At 40.1% G+C, this 18,803-nt stretch overlaps 1 protein-coding gene across 3 annotated transcripts; it reads left to right on the top strand.

Annotated features, from left to right (window-relative positions):
* Nucleotides 1-1,546: 1,546 nt before the first annotated feature.
* On the top strand, nucleotides 1,547-17,336 carry hm13 (histocompatibility (minor) 13). Of its 3 annotated transcripts, XM_088607781.1 has the most exons (14): nucleotides 1,547-1,951; nucleotides 3,085-3,120; nucleotides 4,791-4,889; nucleotides 6,582-6,664; nucleotides 7,065-7,153; nucleotides 8,079-8,164; nucleotides 9,510-9,635; nucleotides 9,981-10,038; nucleotides 10,639-10,722; nucleotides 11,053-11,089; nucleotides 11,290-11,392; nucleotides 11,719-11,804; nucleotides 12,920-13,103; nucleotides 15,573-17,336. In XM_088607781.1, exons 1-13 carry the CDS (start codon nucleotides 1,724-1,726, stop codon nucleotides 13,065-13,067), a joined length of 1,263 nt encoding a protein of 420 aa, XP_088463907.1. In that variant the 5' UTR covers nucleotides 1,547-1,723; the 3' UTR covers nucleotides 13,068-13,103; nucleotides 15,573-17,336. The 3 variants fall into 3 exon arrangements, with proteins under 3 accessions (XP_088463907.1, XP_088463908.1, XP_088463909.1); XM_088607782.1 differs by lacking the exon at nucleotides 3,085-3,120 and having other exon boundaries at nucleotides 1,550-1,951; XM_088607783.1 differs by lacking the exon at nucleotides 12,920-13,103 and having other exon boundaries at nucleotides 1,550-1,951.
* The last annotated feature ends 1,467 nt before the right edge of the window (nucleotides 17,337-18,803 follow it).

Below are 18,803 nucleotides of genomic sequence, written 5' to 3'. Positions count from 1 at the left end.
ACACATTCACAATCTCAATTTACTGTTTTAAGGTTTTTGTTTTAACACGAGTAGTCAACAAAAAAAATAGTTTTGTTTTATTGTATTTAGACTGTTACTAGATTAAAAAAAATAGTCGACTGCTCAAATCATTCATTTCCTCAAACTTGTATGTACCTATAAAAAGTCGTAAAGCCCGACTGGATGCAGTCAATTAAATAATTAAACTAAATAAGTAACTAAGCTCAAGTGAAGCTGAAATTTGACGACACTAGGCTCTCCTGGAACGGAGTTTGAGTTATCTTTCCCTCAAGGAAGAGTTGAAAAAGACGCGGAACATCATCTTATGTTCAGATCGTTGAGACTCAGAGATTAAATTACCATCAAAACTATTAAAAAGAAACATATCTGACTTTCCCAAGAGCAGTATTGGATTAATAACTATGTTGTACACGTATTGTTGTCAACACAGGGGTTTAGCACATTGTAGATATAATTGATCGCCTTAGGTTGCTTGCTACAATTGTTACAATTTATACCAAGGAATTGTTTGGAACCTGAAAATAACGAAACCCCAGATACGGAATTTACGATAAATATGTAGGCAAATCATAATTCATTTGTGCCAAATTTCTTGCAGAATTTATAATTGCGTTAATAAAACTGTGCATGTGATATAGCTAACAATTTGGTTTCCTGATAACCTAAGAATCTATGCTGTTTTACGTCAGACGACTATTGTTTGTTACGTGCCACCAAGTTATGTAACAGTGACACCTGCTGTTTGATTGAAATACGCCGTAAGAAATGCTGAAACGAGAAGAGGCTGCCCTATTAATTTTGCTCTTGTGGTAGTTTGAGTTTGGTATTTCAGTTAAATTAACTATTTGCCCAGCCATTTCTTGAATGTGCCCATTCAAGACATTTGGACCTACACATACACCCTGAGCTCTTTGTGGAAAGTGTTTTCTGTTCTCACCACTGTAAACCCATATCCCTCGCTCAGTACTAAATATGAAACAGTTTCCTGGATTAACCCTATCGATGTCCGTTATACATTGTCCGTTATAAAGATGTTGGCAGTTGTTTGTGCTGTTCCTGTTTTGAGTACCTGAAAAAGAAATGATATTTAATCTGCACTGTATGTACAACTGCAGAGTTAACACTTTGTACCATAAAGACCTTCTCACCGATGACTGAGACCAGTGACCAGTTGGACATGGTGATCTGGCCTAATACAAACAGGACACAGCTTGCTCAGGCTGTACTCTGCTAAGAGTACATTACATTAGAGTAAATTACAGGGATGCCATTCATCTTTGCAATCAACGAATTCATTCTAAAACTGAAAAGAAAGCTAACGAAAATGTATTTCAATTTAATTGTGACTTCATAGACAGTCAGAAAACCCTTCTGGAGTTATCATCAAGTTGCGTTGAAAAATATTAGGGAATCAACTGTAGTATTTTAAAGATTTGAATAAATCGCTGGTTTTGCGCCGGGCTCGGCGTTACGCGGTTGTCATGGAGATCTCTGACGTAACTTCCCTTTCCTACTCCCCGCCTCCAGCTGAATGATACCCGGTAGTGATGTCAGTTCCCGGAGTTAAGAAACGTGGCCTTAGTAAATGGGCAGTGATAGAGGTGTAGCGGTTAGTAATACTATAACAGTAATTAAGACCTGCTCGTGTGTAGTCTGACAGATATATTTTGATCATTTTGACATCTGAGCATTGCACGTAAACATGGCCGATGTCGACCAGGGATCGACATTTTCCAGTGAATCCGCTTCTCCGGCGCTTGACAGTCTAAATGCCAATGTCTCCAATGGAACCGACTCCACCAATGCCACGGTAGCCAAGTTTGTTTCGACACCTGAAGGCACGGCTTTGGCATATGGAAGCCTCGTATTTATGGCCCTGCTCCCCATCTTCTTCGGAGCGCTGCGGTCAGTCAGCTGTGCCAAGAGCAAGGTATGGTGTTTTGAGAACAAATGAGCTTTTTATCAAGATGGGTTTACGATTAGCATGACGACTCTATTGAAGGCTTTATTGTTCCATCTGGTGGGTTTTCGGCTTTATTTATAACATTAAAACACGCTGCAGTATTGCAAAAACACCCAGACAGCGAAAGAAATGTGTATTACGTGCAAAAATATTTTCAACAGCAAGGCGCTTAACTTGGGAGATATACAGCCGTTATTGCAAAAGAACAGGCCTCATCCGTAAGCACTGGTTTGCTGCATTTTTATTTTAGTGTTTCAGTCGAAGATGATCACAGCAGGAACTGAGGCTTTATTGGACCGACACTAAGAAGGGGGAAAATTCTCCAGAATGGAAAACTTCCGTGGTACATAAAGTCCTCTTGTAACCAGATTGTTAGGATACTAGGAAACGGCATCAGGCGTAAAGACAACCGGGGCGTCTCAAAAGCACAATATTTCCTGCGGGAAGCGCTCTTATTCGCGGACCTCATCACTTGTGAAAGGGCGAATGTTCAACACATTGAATGAATTATGCTTTTCTGCACAAACAAGCACCGAGTTTTAGCGATGAACACAACAGCACTAATCAAACATTCTTATTGATGCACTGTGCATAGTTCTTTTCTAACTTACGATACCAGTACGTAGACACCCTCATTGCCTGGCTAATTAATCCTCATGAAGCATTTATTAAAACCGTAGATAGCTGCTCTAGCTAGGATTTCCTTTCCCCTTAAAGCATAATTTGAAGAAAGAGGCCCCCACAACATACCATCAATGGGTTGCTTATATAATCCAAGCAACGGTGTCTTCAATAGTTGTTTTTCCCCATTTGTGTGCATGATGCTTGTGGACTAACAGGGTTTCAGAAGGTATTTTTTTAGTCATGTAAAGCTGGCCTGTGAGGTGCAATAACATTGCCTTTTTTCTGGGATGACTAAAGCTAGCAAACTTTTAACATTCTCTAAAGGGAGATGTGTGGATTCTCTTAATTTACTCTGAAGCTTAGAGGTTACTGTGTTGGGTGCATTGAGTTTATTGGCTTCTGGTTCTGCTTCAGGAAGTATGTCAATTGCGTCTAAGAAAGTCCAGTGCTTTAATTTCTATACACTTGTTCCATAGGTGCCTCCTGAAAATGATTGGGCTAATGAGTCCAGAGTGAGTATTAGCACTGCTAGCACATAACTAAATTAATAGGGGATTTTCAATGTTGACTGTCTGTATTGATCCCTAAGTCTGTGTAAAGTTGATATATTTGAGTTAAATGGGTGTGTTTAAGTATCTTAACCATTGTTGATGCATTTTTCTTTCTGTAAAGGGATCACTTTCAAGAAGGGAAAGTAAGAATGTGCCTGTAAATGTTTTGATTGTAAGACAAGTCAGTTAATTTCACAATTAACACATAAAAAGTAGTGTACATGTAAGAAAAGGGGAAAGCAAACTGGGTCTTTCATTTGTGCGATACTGTGTTTTGGTCTGCAAGATTATGTGGCTGATGTATGGTGACGTAGTTCTGTTTTCATGTCATGTGCACAGAGCACGTTGTGGAATTAATCGACACAATGTGGGGGTGAGTCTAACCAACATTGGAAATGTTTATATGGGCTTTCCCTTAGGTTTGTGAAACAACAATCGGGCTCGGATTACTCTCACCATTCCACATGAATGTCTCCACAGACTGGAGATCCTCAGCCGAGTTTAGTCTTCCAGGTTTAGAAAGACCCACACAGCCAGATGAGGAGAAACACCTTTCATTTTTCAAAAATGAACTTGTCAGTATTGTAGGAAATTGTATACTGTAAGTTAATTCTTTGGAAAGGCCTGCTGATAATGGAATTTACACCTGAAGTACTTACCTGGAGTGTAACTTACCAAATAAGTCTTAGACCCCAGATGATCTTTTATGTGTGCTTTTAGGCAGGTTCATGGGTGTGCTTGTTTCTAGCCCCTACATTTGTTGAGTATTTTTGCTTCAGGGCAGCGACAAGTATGGTCAAGTTTCTGTTGGCGCCTCACTCACCACTTTTGTGGTCGAGAGCTCTACAGGTGTGCAAGCTCACAAAAAAACAGCTCTTGTGGTCTTTACGAGTCATGGGTCTTTACAGAGAAGCAGCGCCACTGGAGTGAAATTCAAATGACACGTTCCCCTTGAAAAAGGACCTCTTTCTTGCTCCCCAGTGGTTTTTGTTACCCGTAATAATGTGACCTAGTTTGTGAAGGCTGTTCTAATTTTACAAACGAAACCCTGTGGAATTTGCAATGACATATCATGTGCAGCAGTTGAGTTTCATATCAGTGTAGGTGCATATTGTACGAGAAGGATCTGTGTGCACAAACTAAAAATGATATCCGGTAACTCGAAACCAAAGCAATCAACGTGCAGTTTGCATTTCTTTTTCTCTTTTGGAATGTTGTCTCCAGAAGGCTCCTGTCCAATAGGGATCTGCATAAAGAATCACCAGATGTAGAAAGAACAGATTTTCTATTTTAATAGAAATGATGCCTTAGGTATCCATGGATTCTTTAGTATGGTCACCCCTGCCGTTCCTGTGAGTTGCAGCCTCCAGGGACTGTGATGTCAGTAAGACTGGTAAATAGTGGAAAAGAGACTGGCAAAGACAAGTAAATAGATCACTTGAGAAGATGGGGGGAGGAGGAGCCTTGTGGAGGTACAGAAAGTGTAAGGACAAAGATCATGGGCAAAAAATGATGGTGGGGAAGCCTGTTACATATTTAATGAAAACAATGTAGATCATTTAAACCACTTTCTTCAGTGGAGGTTTATGCACATTTAGACCATTTCCCTTGTCTCTCTGTCCTCTCCTCAGAACTCCTCGGACATGCCAGAAACCATCACCAGCCGAGACGCGGCCAGATTCCCCATCATTGCCAGCTGCACTCTGTTTGGGCTGTACATCTTTTTCAAAGTAAGCCTGTGTCTCTTTATTGCTTGCCTTTTGGACAGGCCGGACGAGACGCGTCATAAGAAACGTAAAGGCAATATCTGAAGATGGATGACTAACGGGGCCCTGTTAGTCTTTTTAGAGTATTTCACAACTTGTATGTGTGTCAGTGTAGCCGACAGTAACCGCCCGTGTGGGTTGTGTCTTCACACACGCACTGCTGCTGGAACTGTGCATGCTGGAGGCTCCTGCCTGGAGCAGACTTGGAGTTGAAAGTCACCCTTCCGTTAAGACCGAAATGGATAATCGGCAACAAAAACACTTTAATTCCTTAATCAGTACAGCATAAAAACTAAATAAGGATGCACAGAAGAGAGAAATTTTTCATCATTTATATGAGTACTATATCCTCATTAGCACATCTTGTGGCCAGAATAAACAAGAAGTGACCAACAGACTTAACTACACCTCCACATTAAAGGGGGCACTGTTTTATTAAAAGGGACATTCAAAGTAACCCTGTCAGAAAACCTCATAGTCACAGGAGTTTACTAAATGGGAATTTATAAGATAAGGTAATTTGGAACAGCACTATCTGGTCTCTGACCTTAGGGAGTTCTGTGAACATTTAAACAGATTTAACTTCAATTTAAAAGAAAATATAGTTCTCGCTTGCCTGTCATTACCTCTCATTTCTCTCTGAGGCAACTCAGAACACTGGGAGCATCACTGTCTTGAGTTGGAAATATTCCGTAGACTTCTGGCAGGAGCAACACCTTAGGTTTAATATCTATCTTGACTGTTGATTAGGCAATAGACAGTGGGTATTAAAGTAGTCACTCTTCATGACCCACCTTTGGATTGAAGCAGTTGTTCCTCTGCAATTTTGGTTTACAGTAACCCTCGTCATATGAATTTAATTTGAACCTCGAAAACTGCTTGAAAGTGTATAACAAATCAAATTCTGATTATGTCCCGGGTTATAATCTCTGATTGGTTCCTGAATTTAAACGCTTCCTTAGACACTCAGGCTCCACCTTGATGCAGTACAGAATGGTCTGAAAACAGTAACAACCCTGGATAGCTATTCGAGTAACATGCTTCAAGTCATTAGCCGATGCATAAACAATAGATAGGAGAAAAATAACATGCCTGCTTGTTTATTGTGCAGTAGTTACATCATTAAAGTCATTAGCAAATGCATAAACATTATTCTTTTATATGGAAACCTTTTTAACACGAACCTTAATTATAGAAATGTTAAAATATAATAAAAAGTAAATTCCTCATCTGAGAACATATGCAAACAAGAATCTCAGCAATGCTTTATGAGCTAGAGTGAAACGCTGCAAGTTAAATGGAAAAAAAAACAGGTAGGAAATTGAAAATTCGAATACTGAGGGATTACTGTACTTGCGTAGTATTTAAAATATAAATTGGAAAAGTAGAAAGTCTGCTTTTTATGGTTTAGTGGTTGTCTTTGGTGCTTTGAGAAAGCCTGGTATGACCTATTAACAACTTGTTCATGTAAGGCAGGTCTTCACTCTAGAACTGGTTGTGGAAGGGATGAACCATCATTGAAGAGTATGGCTGGGTTTGTCCATTTAACATCAGTAATACAACAGCTGGTGGGCAAAATGGGGGAACAAGTACGAAGATGCATATTTGCTTTTTTGTCATATTAATGTACTGACGTAATTTTTCTGTTTCCTTCAGATATTTTCTCAAGAGTACATCAATTTGCTACTATCGATGTACTTCTTTGTGTTGGGGATTTTAGCGCTGTCACACACTATCAGGTAAGTTCTTATTTAAAAAAACCTGGAAGTCTATTACTTGTAAAAGACTATAACGACAAGCACTAATAGTCCTTAAAGTCTGTGTAGACCTTGAATCCTTCCAGAGCAGGAGTTGAATACTGACATATTTACTTGTATGACTTTTAAAAAAAAATCCTGAAATTTGTTTTTGACCGAGCAGTTTGATGTAGGTGTTAAATGAAATCTTGACTTGATTGTAACAGAAGTGCAGTGTTTAAAGTGTGATATACAGGATTGAGCAAAGTATGAAATTGATCACTGGGAAGATTGTATGAACCTTTAACTTCAGAGAAAGGGAGAAAATATTCATTTGAGTACTATAGTTTATGAAAATAAATGTTTTTTTTTTAATATCTTAATGAACTTATTTGTTTTCCAGTCCCTTCATGAACAAGATATTTCCTGCAAACTTCCCAAATAAGCAGTATCAGCTGCTATTCACCCAGGGATCTGGGGAAAACAAAGAGGGTAAGAATCTACAAAATATTAGAATGATGTGGTGCCATATATATTACGGACCTTTTGTACATTTGATCATTTAATCCTTTGATGAAATGGTTGTTTGCTTACTTTAGCCTGTTTAACTGTCCAAAACCTGAAAGCACTTAACAATTTAAGGTATGTTCTCAAATTGTTAACACTAATTACACAGTCACAATGTATTAAAAAGTAAATTGCCTGGATAAAACAAGTAAAAACACTGTGCATTTAAATGACAAAAATAAAGAACTTGGTTCACTCCTGAAATGGATATCTGGGTTCCATATCCAGTCCCATTATGTCTACATTTTATCATCCAGGTGGAGACTAGTGTTGTGTACAGTCTAATCCAGTGTTGAGAGATTGCATGCATGCACTTCACTGGCACTGGCGGAAGCTCTTGGGTTTTATAGATCGTACACAGCATCAATTTTAAAAAACATTTCAACAGTATTCTTATACAATGGAACAAGTAATAGGTTTATTCCATGCTGAAAAAAAAGAAGAGAGAAAACACAACTTTTCGGCCGTGGAGCCTTCTTCCACCTGAACGTCTTATACAATGTAATAGTTGTCTTTTAATGTTTTACCAAGCATATGCAAAACTTAATTTGATTGCAAGTCTTTAACCTTTTTGTTTTGCTAAAAGGATGTTTTGGTGAGTGTATAAATACCATGTAGTTATTATAATACAAAATTCACACCGTAGCACTGTTCTGCATGATGGAATAAAATAACAAATATTGAAATTAAAAGGTTTGTGATAATCATGCATAGCAGGTCTAGATTCCCATTAAAACACAGTTCCAGAAAAGAGAAGGTCATTTTGGAACACGTATCAAAATAATTGCTATGTGGGTTACATTGTAAAATTTTTGTATGTTAAGTGGTGTGTCTTTGTACTTTGTTTCAGAAATTGTCAATTATGAGTTTGATACCAAAGATCTTGTGTGCCTTTGCTTCAGCAGTGTGGTTGGAGTTTGGTACGTCCTCAAAAAGGTAAAAAGCACCAACATTTTTTTCACTCACACAGCTGCAACCATATTTTATTTTAAAAATTTAGTCCTGAAAGAGGAACACAGCTACTCCAGCTACTCACCACCAGATGGCATTGTCTCCTTAATAATAATGATTGCTTACACCTATATAGCGCTTTTTCTGGACACTCCACTCAAAGCACTTTATAGGTAATGGAGATTCCCCCCACCACCACCAATGTGCAGCATCCACCTGGATGATGCGACGGCAGCCATAGTGCGCCAGAACGCTCACCACACATCAGCTATCAGTGGGGAGGAGAGCAGAGTAATGAAGCCAATTCATAGTGGGGGATTATTAGGAGGCCATGATAGATAAGGGCCAATGGAAAATTTGGCCAGGACGCCGGGGTTACACGCCTACTTTTTTTCCCGAGAGATGCCCTGGGATTTTTAATGACCACAGAGAGTCAGGACCTCGGTTTTATGTCTCACCAGAGGGACGGCGCCTGTTTACAGTATAGTGTCCCCGTCACTATACTGGGGCATTAGGACCCAAATGTACCGCAGGGTGAGAGCCCCCTGCTGGCCCCACTAACACCTCTTCCAGCAGCAACCTTCGTTTTTCCCGGGAGGTCTCCCATCCAGGTGCTGACCAGGCTCACACCTGCTTAGCTTCAGTGGGTTGCCAGTTGAGAGTTGCAGGGTGATATGGCACTTAACAGCCTTGTCAAATTGAACATAGAGGAAATGTACAGGCAAAGTTATTTGGTTGATCGTTTAGATACTTTATTGATCCCGTGAGGGAAATTGTAGTGCAACAGCAGCTTTACACAGACACAGTGTAACAAATGATACAATAATAATAATAATACAATACATACAACACGATCAGTACAGTGAGTAGTGCACAAGTTGTACACAAGAAATTAAGACTTTGTTCCCTAACCTCTAGAAAATGTGGGCTACTGTAATCAGTTAGCAATCAGTTATGGAAGTGGGAATCGCAAAAGCGGAGAGCCCTTAAAATGAAATATTTCAATTCAACATAACATTCTGTATACTAGAATATTTGGTTACATTAGCACAGCAAGTCCAGATGCTTTTAAAGTCCAGACTTTGTGTGCTCAGCTGGAATACACTAATGACAGGCAAATGCTAAGTAAACATTGCAGAGTGTGAAATAAAAGCAGTTGTATTTAGAGCTGGGGTAGGGGCAGTAGCCTGGGAATTAATGCTTATCACTTGTGTTTAAGTCCTTCTTTGGAGATGACGATTGGAGAGTGTGCATAATCAGACTATATATCTAATTTCCTCATGGATCACACGATTAGAACCAGCTTATAATTATTGCACCTGTATTGCAGCACTGGATTGCCAACAATCTCTTTGGGTTGGCTTTTGCTCTCAATGGAGTGGAGCTGCTGCATCTCAACAATGTCAGCACTGGCTGCATCCTCCTGGGAGGCCTCTTTGTATATGATGTCTTCTGGGTAAGTGCAGAACGTTCTTGCCTAAGACCTTAGAGTCACATCTAAGAAAGAAGTGACTACGTGAACAATCTTTTAGGTGAGCATTGAAGTATTGGGAAAGTATTGCAAAACACCAAAAAATATGTTATCTAAAGAAAAAAGATTACCAATAAATTTGAACAAGGTATGTTTTTGATGTTTTTTTGCAGAATTCTTTTCGTATTTATTTTTCTAGTATTTCTATGAAATAGAAATAGTATGGTATTTTTCGAATTTAAGTGGTTTAATGCAAAAAAAAGTTGTTCAAGGCCAGATGTGTTTAGTGGAATTAACAGAAGTGTCTTCCATGTAATGTGCCTTTTCCAGGTTTTTGGGACCAATGTTATGGTGACAGTGGCCAAGTCATTTGAAGCACCAATTAAATGTAGGTATTAAAAGTCAAGCCTTTTCTTCTGCTCGTAAAGGTGGAAATGTTTTGACTAGTTTTCCGTGTTGGTTTTTGGGCTGAATGATGTAAAATGCTGTTTTAACTTTGCTCAGTAGAACCAGGAGTTGGACAAAGCAACATTTCCATATGCTGACAACCACCCTGTTGTCGCAGTTAGTGCTGAAGGGCAGATCAAGGTCACAGTGAGAGTCTAAACTGTACTCCAAACTGAGTCTGAAAGTTCAGGAGGGAGTCTGATAGCTCCTGCCAGCCCTGGAGTTGATGTGCTTTCCGAAAGGAGAGAGGTTTCATTCCCTAATTATATGCGGGTTACAGACCTACGCTTTTGACATGCAGTATCACCGGAGTGTTAAACCTTGCCCTGCTTAGTTCTGGACCTTTCTATTATGTTTTTGTAACTTGTAGTTTTTCCATGTTTTGTGTGCATGGCAAATTTTCATGTTTTAACCCGGAACATCACTTTAAAGTCTTGCATTGGTTGGATTGGGTTTGGTAGTTTTGTTCAGGAGGATAGAGGGAATAGTTGTGAATTAAGACTGAAGGTTCTCTGAAGGTTGTCTGTTACTCTCTTCACAGTGGTTTTCCCCCAGGATCTCCTGGAGAAAGGCCTAGAAGCCAGCAACTTTGCCATGCTAGGTCTGGGTGACATTGTGATCCCAGGTAATATATATCCAACTGTACTCTAGCAGTTCTGTTTTTCCTTCTTTTAGATGTGTAAACCTGTGAGCAAAGTTTTTAACTGATGAATTCAGTTTCATTTTTCACTTCTCTGCCTTTTAAAAGCAGAAGCAAATGCTGGTTTATACTGCATAATTTGCATTCTATAAATTCTTCCTCATTCATGGTGATTTTTCTGTTCATCCACCAGATGGCTGTGTAAAAAGGGGGTTGTTGAAAGATTGGGGTATATTCACTATTTCCACTAGAGGGCAGTCTTCAATTGTTATTATGTAGCATTGTAATGTTTAACTGTTAATTCTTCGATTTTAGGTATCTTTATTGCGTTACTTCTGCGTTTTGATGTCAGGTGAGTTTTATTTTTTTCAGTAGTAGAACCTTTCATTAATGTTATGTCATTAATGTTCTTTGACGTTATCCACGGTTAAAGTGTTTTACTTGAATATTACACAAAGCAATGCAATTGATGAGCAAAATTAACCTTTTCACAAATTTGTTAAATGCACCATTGTATCTAATTTGTCATTTGTTTTCTTTTCCTTGTTCCAGTCTGAAAAAGAACACCCGTACCTATTTCTATACCAGTTTCTTCGCCTACATATTCGGCCTGGGCCTGACTATATTCGTCATGCACACCTTTAAACATGCTCAGGTGAGAAAACATGCTTCCCTTTTGCTGTGAAACTAAAGGAAGGCCTTGCTTTCTTTCCTGCAAGCTGACATTGCAGTTTACACAGCAACAAAGCTGTCTTGGGGGAATTTTCCAAAAATACATGTTCACCTTTAGGGCACACTGTGTCACATGCTTGAGTCTAAAATACACATTTACCAGAGGCACCCACTGAACATTATCAGTATGGTGGTGTACTGTGCTCCTGGTGGATTCAAAGAGAGTTTTGGAAGCCCTGTGTAGTGCTGTAAAATGAAATCTGTAAAGAAGAGTCCTGATTATTGCTGTCTGTCTCTGTGGTTTTCTAGCCAGCTCTCCTGTATCTGGTCCCAGCCTGCATTGGATTCCCGGTTGTGGTAGCTCTTTTAAAGGGAGAGCTGACTGAAATGTTCAGGTAAGTTGTTGTTTGTTTTTTTTGCATTTCTTCACTAGCCTTTAGAACTCGTCTTTGAGAATTGTGTGTTGGAAGAGAGACTCCTGTTTAATAAGTCTATATAACTGGGAGCAAAGCTCCTATGTCCGTATGAAATTGGTTTTGGCAGTGGTTTCAGTCTCGGCTATCCCCTAGCCTCTGAGAGGTGCGTAAACCTATTGGCAGGTGGCACAGGTCCCAGCTCAACTCTTTTGCATGTGGCACTGTGTGGTACTGACAACTGCAAGAATATGTGATAATAGATGCCATCTAAATTAAGCACAGGTCACCCCCTGTGCCTCCAAGGAGGGTAGAAAACATCTGTACATCTGGATAATTTCAGAAAGAGTAAATCTGTGCTAGCTGTTGGCCACCCTCTTCTCTTGTCCCTGTTCGTGCATCCAAACTGCCTTCCCCTGGAACTCCTCCCCTCCTCTGCGCCCCAGGGGGAGAAAAGATGAGTGCTAATAATATCAATGCACACTGTTGTGAGCAACACCAGATTTGTTGGAGCTTTGTCCTTCGTGGTTTAGTTTTGTTTTTTTTCTTCCAAAAGCGATCCAGCTTCCCTGCTCCTGGATTGCACTGACAGGGTCAGACTTGTGCACCCTTGAAGTATTTGCCAGAAGGAAGGAGTGATTATAGTCAAAACAGCTTAGTGAAAACAGGCAGCTGTCTGACCACCAGTGCACAGGGACCCCGTGTGTGGAGGCGATACTCTACAGCTCCGCGTCCAGCTGCTGCAGTTTTGGGGAGGGGGGAGGGGGGCTTTCCCACATCGCTCATCTGCCTGAACCTCTGCTGCCACCGATCCTCGGATAATCGCCATGGCAGCAGCGAGCTGGTGACCGTGTTTCAACTGGGGCCTTGGCTGTCACCCGGCCCGGCTGAAGCGCAGGTCTCTTCTAGATTTATAGGTTCAGCCCCAGCTCTGTCTGCGTCGGAGAAAGATGTGATGTGTATATTCTTTTCCCCTTTCTCGGTGTGAAGCCGCGTCCTAAATGTTTTCTTCTGCCCTGTGTTCTCCTCCTCCTCCTCCTGGCTCCTCTTGTCCTTTCCCTGCTCTTCTTGTCGTTCTGTTCCCTCTCCTCCTCCAGCTATGAGTCTTCTGCCGAGGTCATGCCACACACCCCACGGCTCACCCACTTCCCCACTGTCTCCGGCTCGCCCGCCAGCCTCGCTAACTCTATGCAGCAAAAATCCTCCTCTCCCCGCCGTAGGCGGCACAATGCCACCGCTATGTAGCGGCCAGAGATGTGCCAGCTGTATCTGACTGGTCAGGTACTATTTCCTCTCTTCCCTCTCTGCTTGCTAATACAGCACCAGCAGCACTCCTGCCCTCCTGTGCTGACACAGGGCCATATGTACAGTAAATCACATTTGTAAGGATTTGAAAAGGATAAATGGGAGAAATCTGGATTTTTGTAGAAGAAGCAAAACTTCAGCCATTGCCTTGATTTTCGGCTTGGGATCCCTGGGAGTTTTGTGTTGCTGGAGAGGGCTGGTAAGGCTGTTCTGGGGCTCGGCGTAGTTTGTTCACTCCAGACCTTTTATCTCAACCCTGGCTCTTTGCTTTCTCCGTTTCTTGTTTTTCATGAATCCTCTCTGTCTCAGCAGCTCCTGAAAGATTGCTCTTGTTATTCCAAGAGCCTTCGTAATCAAGAAAAACGCTATTATTCATGAAACCTTTTTTTTGATGGCATGCATTTCTGTACCCCTTATGCAAGATGTTGAACTGTAACTCACTGAATCGGTTTATTTTATTTGTGTTCCATTTACATTCACCTCATCTGTTAAGCCAACAACAGTGTGATGATTAAAGGAGAGCATGTCTTTTATTCGCTGGAAACGTTTTTGACTTGCAGCTGACTGGCATTTCACTCAGCTGTTGGAATCCACCTGTCAGTACTATGTTTTGTTTCTTTGTTTTCTTAGCTTGTTGAACTCTGGATTTTATTGTAACAGTCTCATTCTGTGATGCATTGCACTCATCGGCGCTTATTTAGATCTGAGCTTGATAAGGGGTTGTGCAACAGTTCATTGGGAGAATGAATAAATATTGTTTTACATGCACACTGGCTTTTAAGGACAGTGTTTCTTTTTTCATAGATAGTTCAGATTTGAAGCGATGTGCAGTGAATGGAACTTTATTCCCCTCCGAACTGCATTTGAACTGATGTGACTCGGGAGAGTGTTAGCACAGTTTGAATTTTCACAAACCGTCAGTTTTTCTTACGATTGTGGATTTGTGAATGTTCTCCTGTTTAATGTTTTAATGCTCAGGAAATGTTTGTTTTAAAGTTTTGTATTCTTTCAATGAGGAGGAGATGAGTTCTGAATTCTTAAAGGACAGTTTTCTACCATTGCTCTGCAAGTGCCCTTCATTTCGCCTATGAATGCACGTCGACCCGCTTTTCCTTTTTAAAAAGGAAAGTGCATATATCATGACAGCACTCCTTAATTTTTGAGCCTTATGTCTAAATCTGGGCTTTGGGACCTTCTGTATGTAATTTGCATGTTGTCTCCCTGTTGCAAATCTGCAAGGAAAGCATGAGGACTAGCAGGCATCTTCCTCTGTCATGCCCACCTGTCAGAGACATTTGTTTGACATCGTGCTGATTGAAGGAACAGGTTATGTCTTGCAGACATCACTGCAAGTTGAAGGAGCTGTCTTTGTTGGGAGCAGAGCTCCTAAGTAACTCAGTTCTTTTAATGTGTGCTTCTGCATGGGGACTCACAGTCACATTAGCCTAGTGAGATCAGTAGCACTCATTTGAAGTTTTTTAGTCGATGTAATGGTGAAGCAACCTTCAGGGCTAGCTCTAAGATTGCTATAGTGTCCAGCAGAGACCACCTTAGGGCTGATTTCATCTAAAAGTTTTAAATATTTGCTCCTGGTCCTCTCAAGTGGCTCGACCAGTAAAGGATAAAGATACTATTTGGGTTCGGTTGAGCTGTATAGTAAAGATGCTGCCAGTTCAGGCTTGGGTTTGGTAACTGGCCAGCTGTCACTGGGATTCTCCAGTCGGTGATGCACAGTTAGCTGAGCATTGGCGTGATCATGTGGGCTTGAGTCGACAAGGTTATCCATGCCCGCTCTTCGGCACCATCCTGTGAAACATGACTGTTACCTGCTTGCTAACCCAAGCCAGTGAGACCGTATCTCTTCCCCAGTGGGTGCCAGCTCTCCTGAGGCCCATATGGAGCTCACAAAGTGTCAAACAATGAGTCTCTCTGACTGGTTGGGGTAATGCAGCAGGTCATGTGTGGATCCTCATTCTCCCTGTGAGGTATTCCTTGTAAGCCATTCCAGTTAATGATAAATGAGCATTTCGTAATAGGGAGAGCATAAGATTAAAGGTTTTTGCAGGTTCCTGATTTAAAATAGTTTCATTCGTTTTTACACTTATCACAGTTGGTGGGGCAGTGTGTATTGGGTTTAGTATGTGTGTTAGGTTTTATAATTATAATGGAGCACGTCGTGGTGAGTCTGTTCATCACACTCACTCAACAGTTTATACCCTTCTTATTCTTTCAGCAGAAGTCTATGATTTGACGTGGATTATGTTGTTTTTGTTGGTATACAGCATGGTATGAATGTCCACAGGTTTCGAATTCCAAAGTTGGGCCTTGCAGCTATAGCTAATGTGTTGGATTGCACCTGTTAATTTGGCCTGCTGAGTAGCTTCCTGTGATGGACATGAGATGCACGTGCTGATGTGTTCCTGTTTTGTTTGTCTTCTTGTCAAGGTATGAAGAATCTTCCCCTCTACCAGAGGTAGCCTCTAACGAAGAGAAAGAGACTGAGAAAAAGGAAAAATAGTGAAAGTGAAGCTCAGCACATCGTACTGCCTCTACATTTCACAGCTCTGTATACTGATGAGGGAAGTTGGCAATTCTGTCGCGGATGTGTTTGTTGTACGAGAAAACTATATTAAAGTAATTGTATTTCATTGGATATTTTGTAGCATATAAGTGGTTTGTTTAAAGAAAACAAGTACAACAGCGTATTGGTGCCTATGTATTCCATTTTTTATTTATTACAAATTGCCTTGCATTCTCAAAGGCAGACTTTATTTTGATGTTAATTAAGGCCAGAATTTTAAATCTGTCACTGAAAATATTGCATTTTCCTTGTGAACCCGATATGACAAGGAGGAAGCACATATTTCTTTTATAATGACACCTATTTTAGGGGGTTCCTAAAGAATTAAATTGAAATATATTCATAGTTTTGTTCCAATTGGAATAACATTTAACTGACTTTCATAGTTTTTCTAGCACACTTTCTATTTTTTAACTTTATAACTCAAACGAAACCATTTTGTTATGTGCATGCACCAGTAGGATTGTCAGAGGTCATGCACCAAATTTTAATGTGTGTTTCCTGTGCGCACATTCATGTTTAAATATATCCTTCTGCAGGATATTCAGTGTTCCTTCCTATTCTTTCAGATTTGTAAAACTCTTATCACCCATGTATGTTCTGCATTTACTGTCTTTTGTTGTTATAGCATTTAAAAGACTATTGGCTTGAATGTGTTATCTTCAGTACAGAGACAGTAAAGCAGCAATTCTTTAGAATATAACCTCGCTTTTAGTGTAAGATGAAGGATTAACTATATTTGCAATCCTAAAGATTTCTACAGCCTGTCATAAAGCACATTTATGATTCTTGAATTGCTCTTTCGATCAGTTTTAACCCATTTCATGTCATTATGAAGCAAGTATTCTTGAAAAAAAGAGTAAATTGTGAGATATCTAAAGTTTGTCTTCTTAATTCTTTCTGCTGAATATTACTAGACCACAGCGGGGTAATACTGCATCTCCATGAAGAATGATTTGCCTTACTGGATTTGGGATTTGACTGCAAACCTTAAATCACTGTATCTGGAAACAAATATCAGACTTCTTACATCTAAATTTCTTTTGAACTCTGATTTACATTCTGCACTTGAATCTACCAGACTCTTAGTCACTGATATCTGCTGAATACCTAATTTCATTGTATGTAACCATGCAAGCTGGAATGTCAATGTGGCATTACCCTGCTGGTTCCAAACATCTTCATTTTGTCCTTCCTGTTTGCAGTTATGTGTGTTAGATTTTTTTTCTTCTTCTAGGTTCTTGTAAGCAGGAAATTTATTAAGACCATTATGTTACTGCTGCACTTGGTCGGTGATAGACGAGCTACAGTACGTGTTTCTACTTATCAAATGCAGCAGCAGTTTTACAGTATTGTCTTCTTAAATCCCAACAGAAACTGGCAAGATCCTTGTACTGTTAGAAGTAAAAGAGTTTAAGGTTCTGGCTTTCCTGTGTTAGGGTTAGGTCAGATTAGGAGGGTTATTTTTTTATTTCATGTCCATGCTTTGCTTGATCTATGTTTTAAATATGCTATCATCTGCTTTTTATCCCCTATTGTACCAATGCAAGTTCAGGCTAGCTTCTTTGCGGAGGAGCTGTACCGTTCTGCAATAAACTGTGGTGTACACCACTGTAGAGATGCATAAATCTTCAGTGTACAGGTGTCTCTTTTTCTCACCATCTGTTAGTAGTTGGATGCACTGTAGTTGCTGTATAATGACTTGACAGTTCCAGAAAGCTGCTTGGGTACAGACTTAGGGCAGTGTGAAAAATCTCAATCTAAGGTTGCTGGTAACTACTACTTTGATGCTGTAATTCCGAAGAAGTTTTTTAAAGATTTGAATGCAAGGCATCATTGCAGTACAAGTTATGTACTATACCATCCACAAATACGCATTGCATAGCTGTACAGAACCAGAAGTTTTAAATGGCATTTCTTACACCTTTACTTAGTGTTGCTAACAAGATGATGTGACTTTGTGGACAGCATAATTGTCTGAAGTCACTGAGCATCCAGGAGAAAGGTTTTAAAACCTGCCAAGCTGGAAATGTACACATCCTGACATGAAGAAAAGGAATGTTTGACTCTTATTCATGCCTGCAGAAACGTACCGGCCATTGAGAGGAAGCAGATTTGAAAGTTATGTTGAGCTTTTGTGCTTTGTGTTATTGGAGGCTGGTAGGGACAGGGTATTGACAGACCTAATTGAATGTGTCAATATGTACAGAGAAAACAGGCCTTGACAAAAAACAGAAACTGTTAACAAGCCCTGTGTGTTCTTCGGAAATGCTGATCTTCAGTAAACTGGGCAGGAGAACCCATTACAACTGGGTAGTGTGAGAAAGCGAGCGAGACTTTATTGTAATTAAACATTCTTTTAGATTAGCTGCCTATAAAATAAAAATTGGTATTTACTCAACCTTTGTCATATTTATTTTTTCTTACCCCCAATGCAGAAAGTGAAACATTTTTCTAGAAATCTGCCTTTAGACTTCCATATAATAGTGTAGGTGGGGGGGGGTAATTTTCTGTACCTATTTACAGACACTTATTTCCGGTAAATTTGTTTTCTATTTTTCCAGCTGTGTTTAACTATTCCCAAAGACATTTGAGCTTAATTTTGTTCTGTTCTGTTGACCAGGTGTACAAGTGCTGAAGTTTTCCATAGACCACATTAGATTCCTCAAATAGCTCTAGCTGACAGCCTGAATATGTCAATTTAATCAAAGTTACGTTTGAGTATTCTATTGTGAGGCAAAATGTCACTGTGCTTGAAGTTTGTGGAAGACATGTAGCCATTCCTTTTGATCATATGATAAGTTGTAACAGTAAACGGAAGTAGTATCCGATAGTTGCTCATCAGATGTTGCTCTACAGTTTTGAACTTGGACAATCTGATCTTTGCTGGAAAACCCTTGTGTATATTTTGTAGCCTGGCCTACCTTCATTTTTTTTCCTCACTTTCCAGTAATATAAGGCTGAGAAGTAAGTTGCTTTGCCCCTGCAGTGTCCCATGCTCTGGTCTTGGCAAAGTGTGTGTTGATTTAAACTTTGAAAAAAGGAATATGTCTTCAAGTAGCACATTTTTGTGCAGGCCAGCCTGGGCAACTTGC

The sequence above is a fragment of the Lepisosteus platostomus genome, chromosome 15 (assembly GCF_059453375.1).
Source record: "Lepisosteus platostomus isolate fLepPlt1 chromosome 15, fLepPlt1.hap1, whole genome shotgun sequence".
In the NCBI taxonomy this organism is placed as follows: Eukaryota; Metazoa; Chordata; class Actinopteri; order Semionotiformes; family Lepisosteidae; genus Lepisosteus; species Lepisosteus platostomus.
Note: the sequence above shows the minus strand (reverse complement) of the source record. Positions and strands in the feature narration are given on the sequence as shown.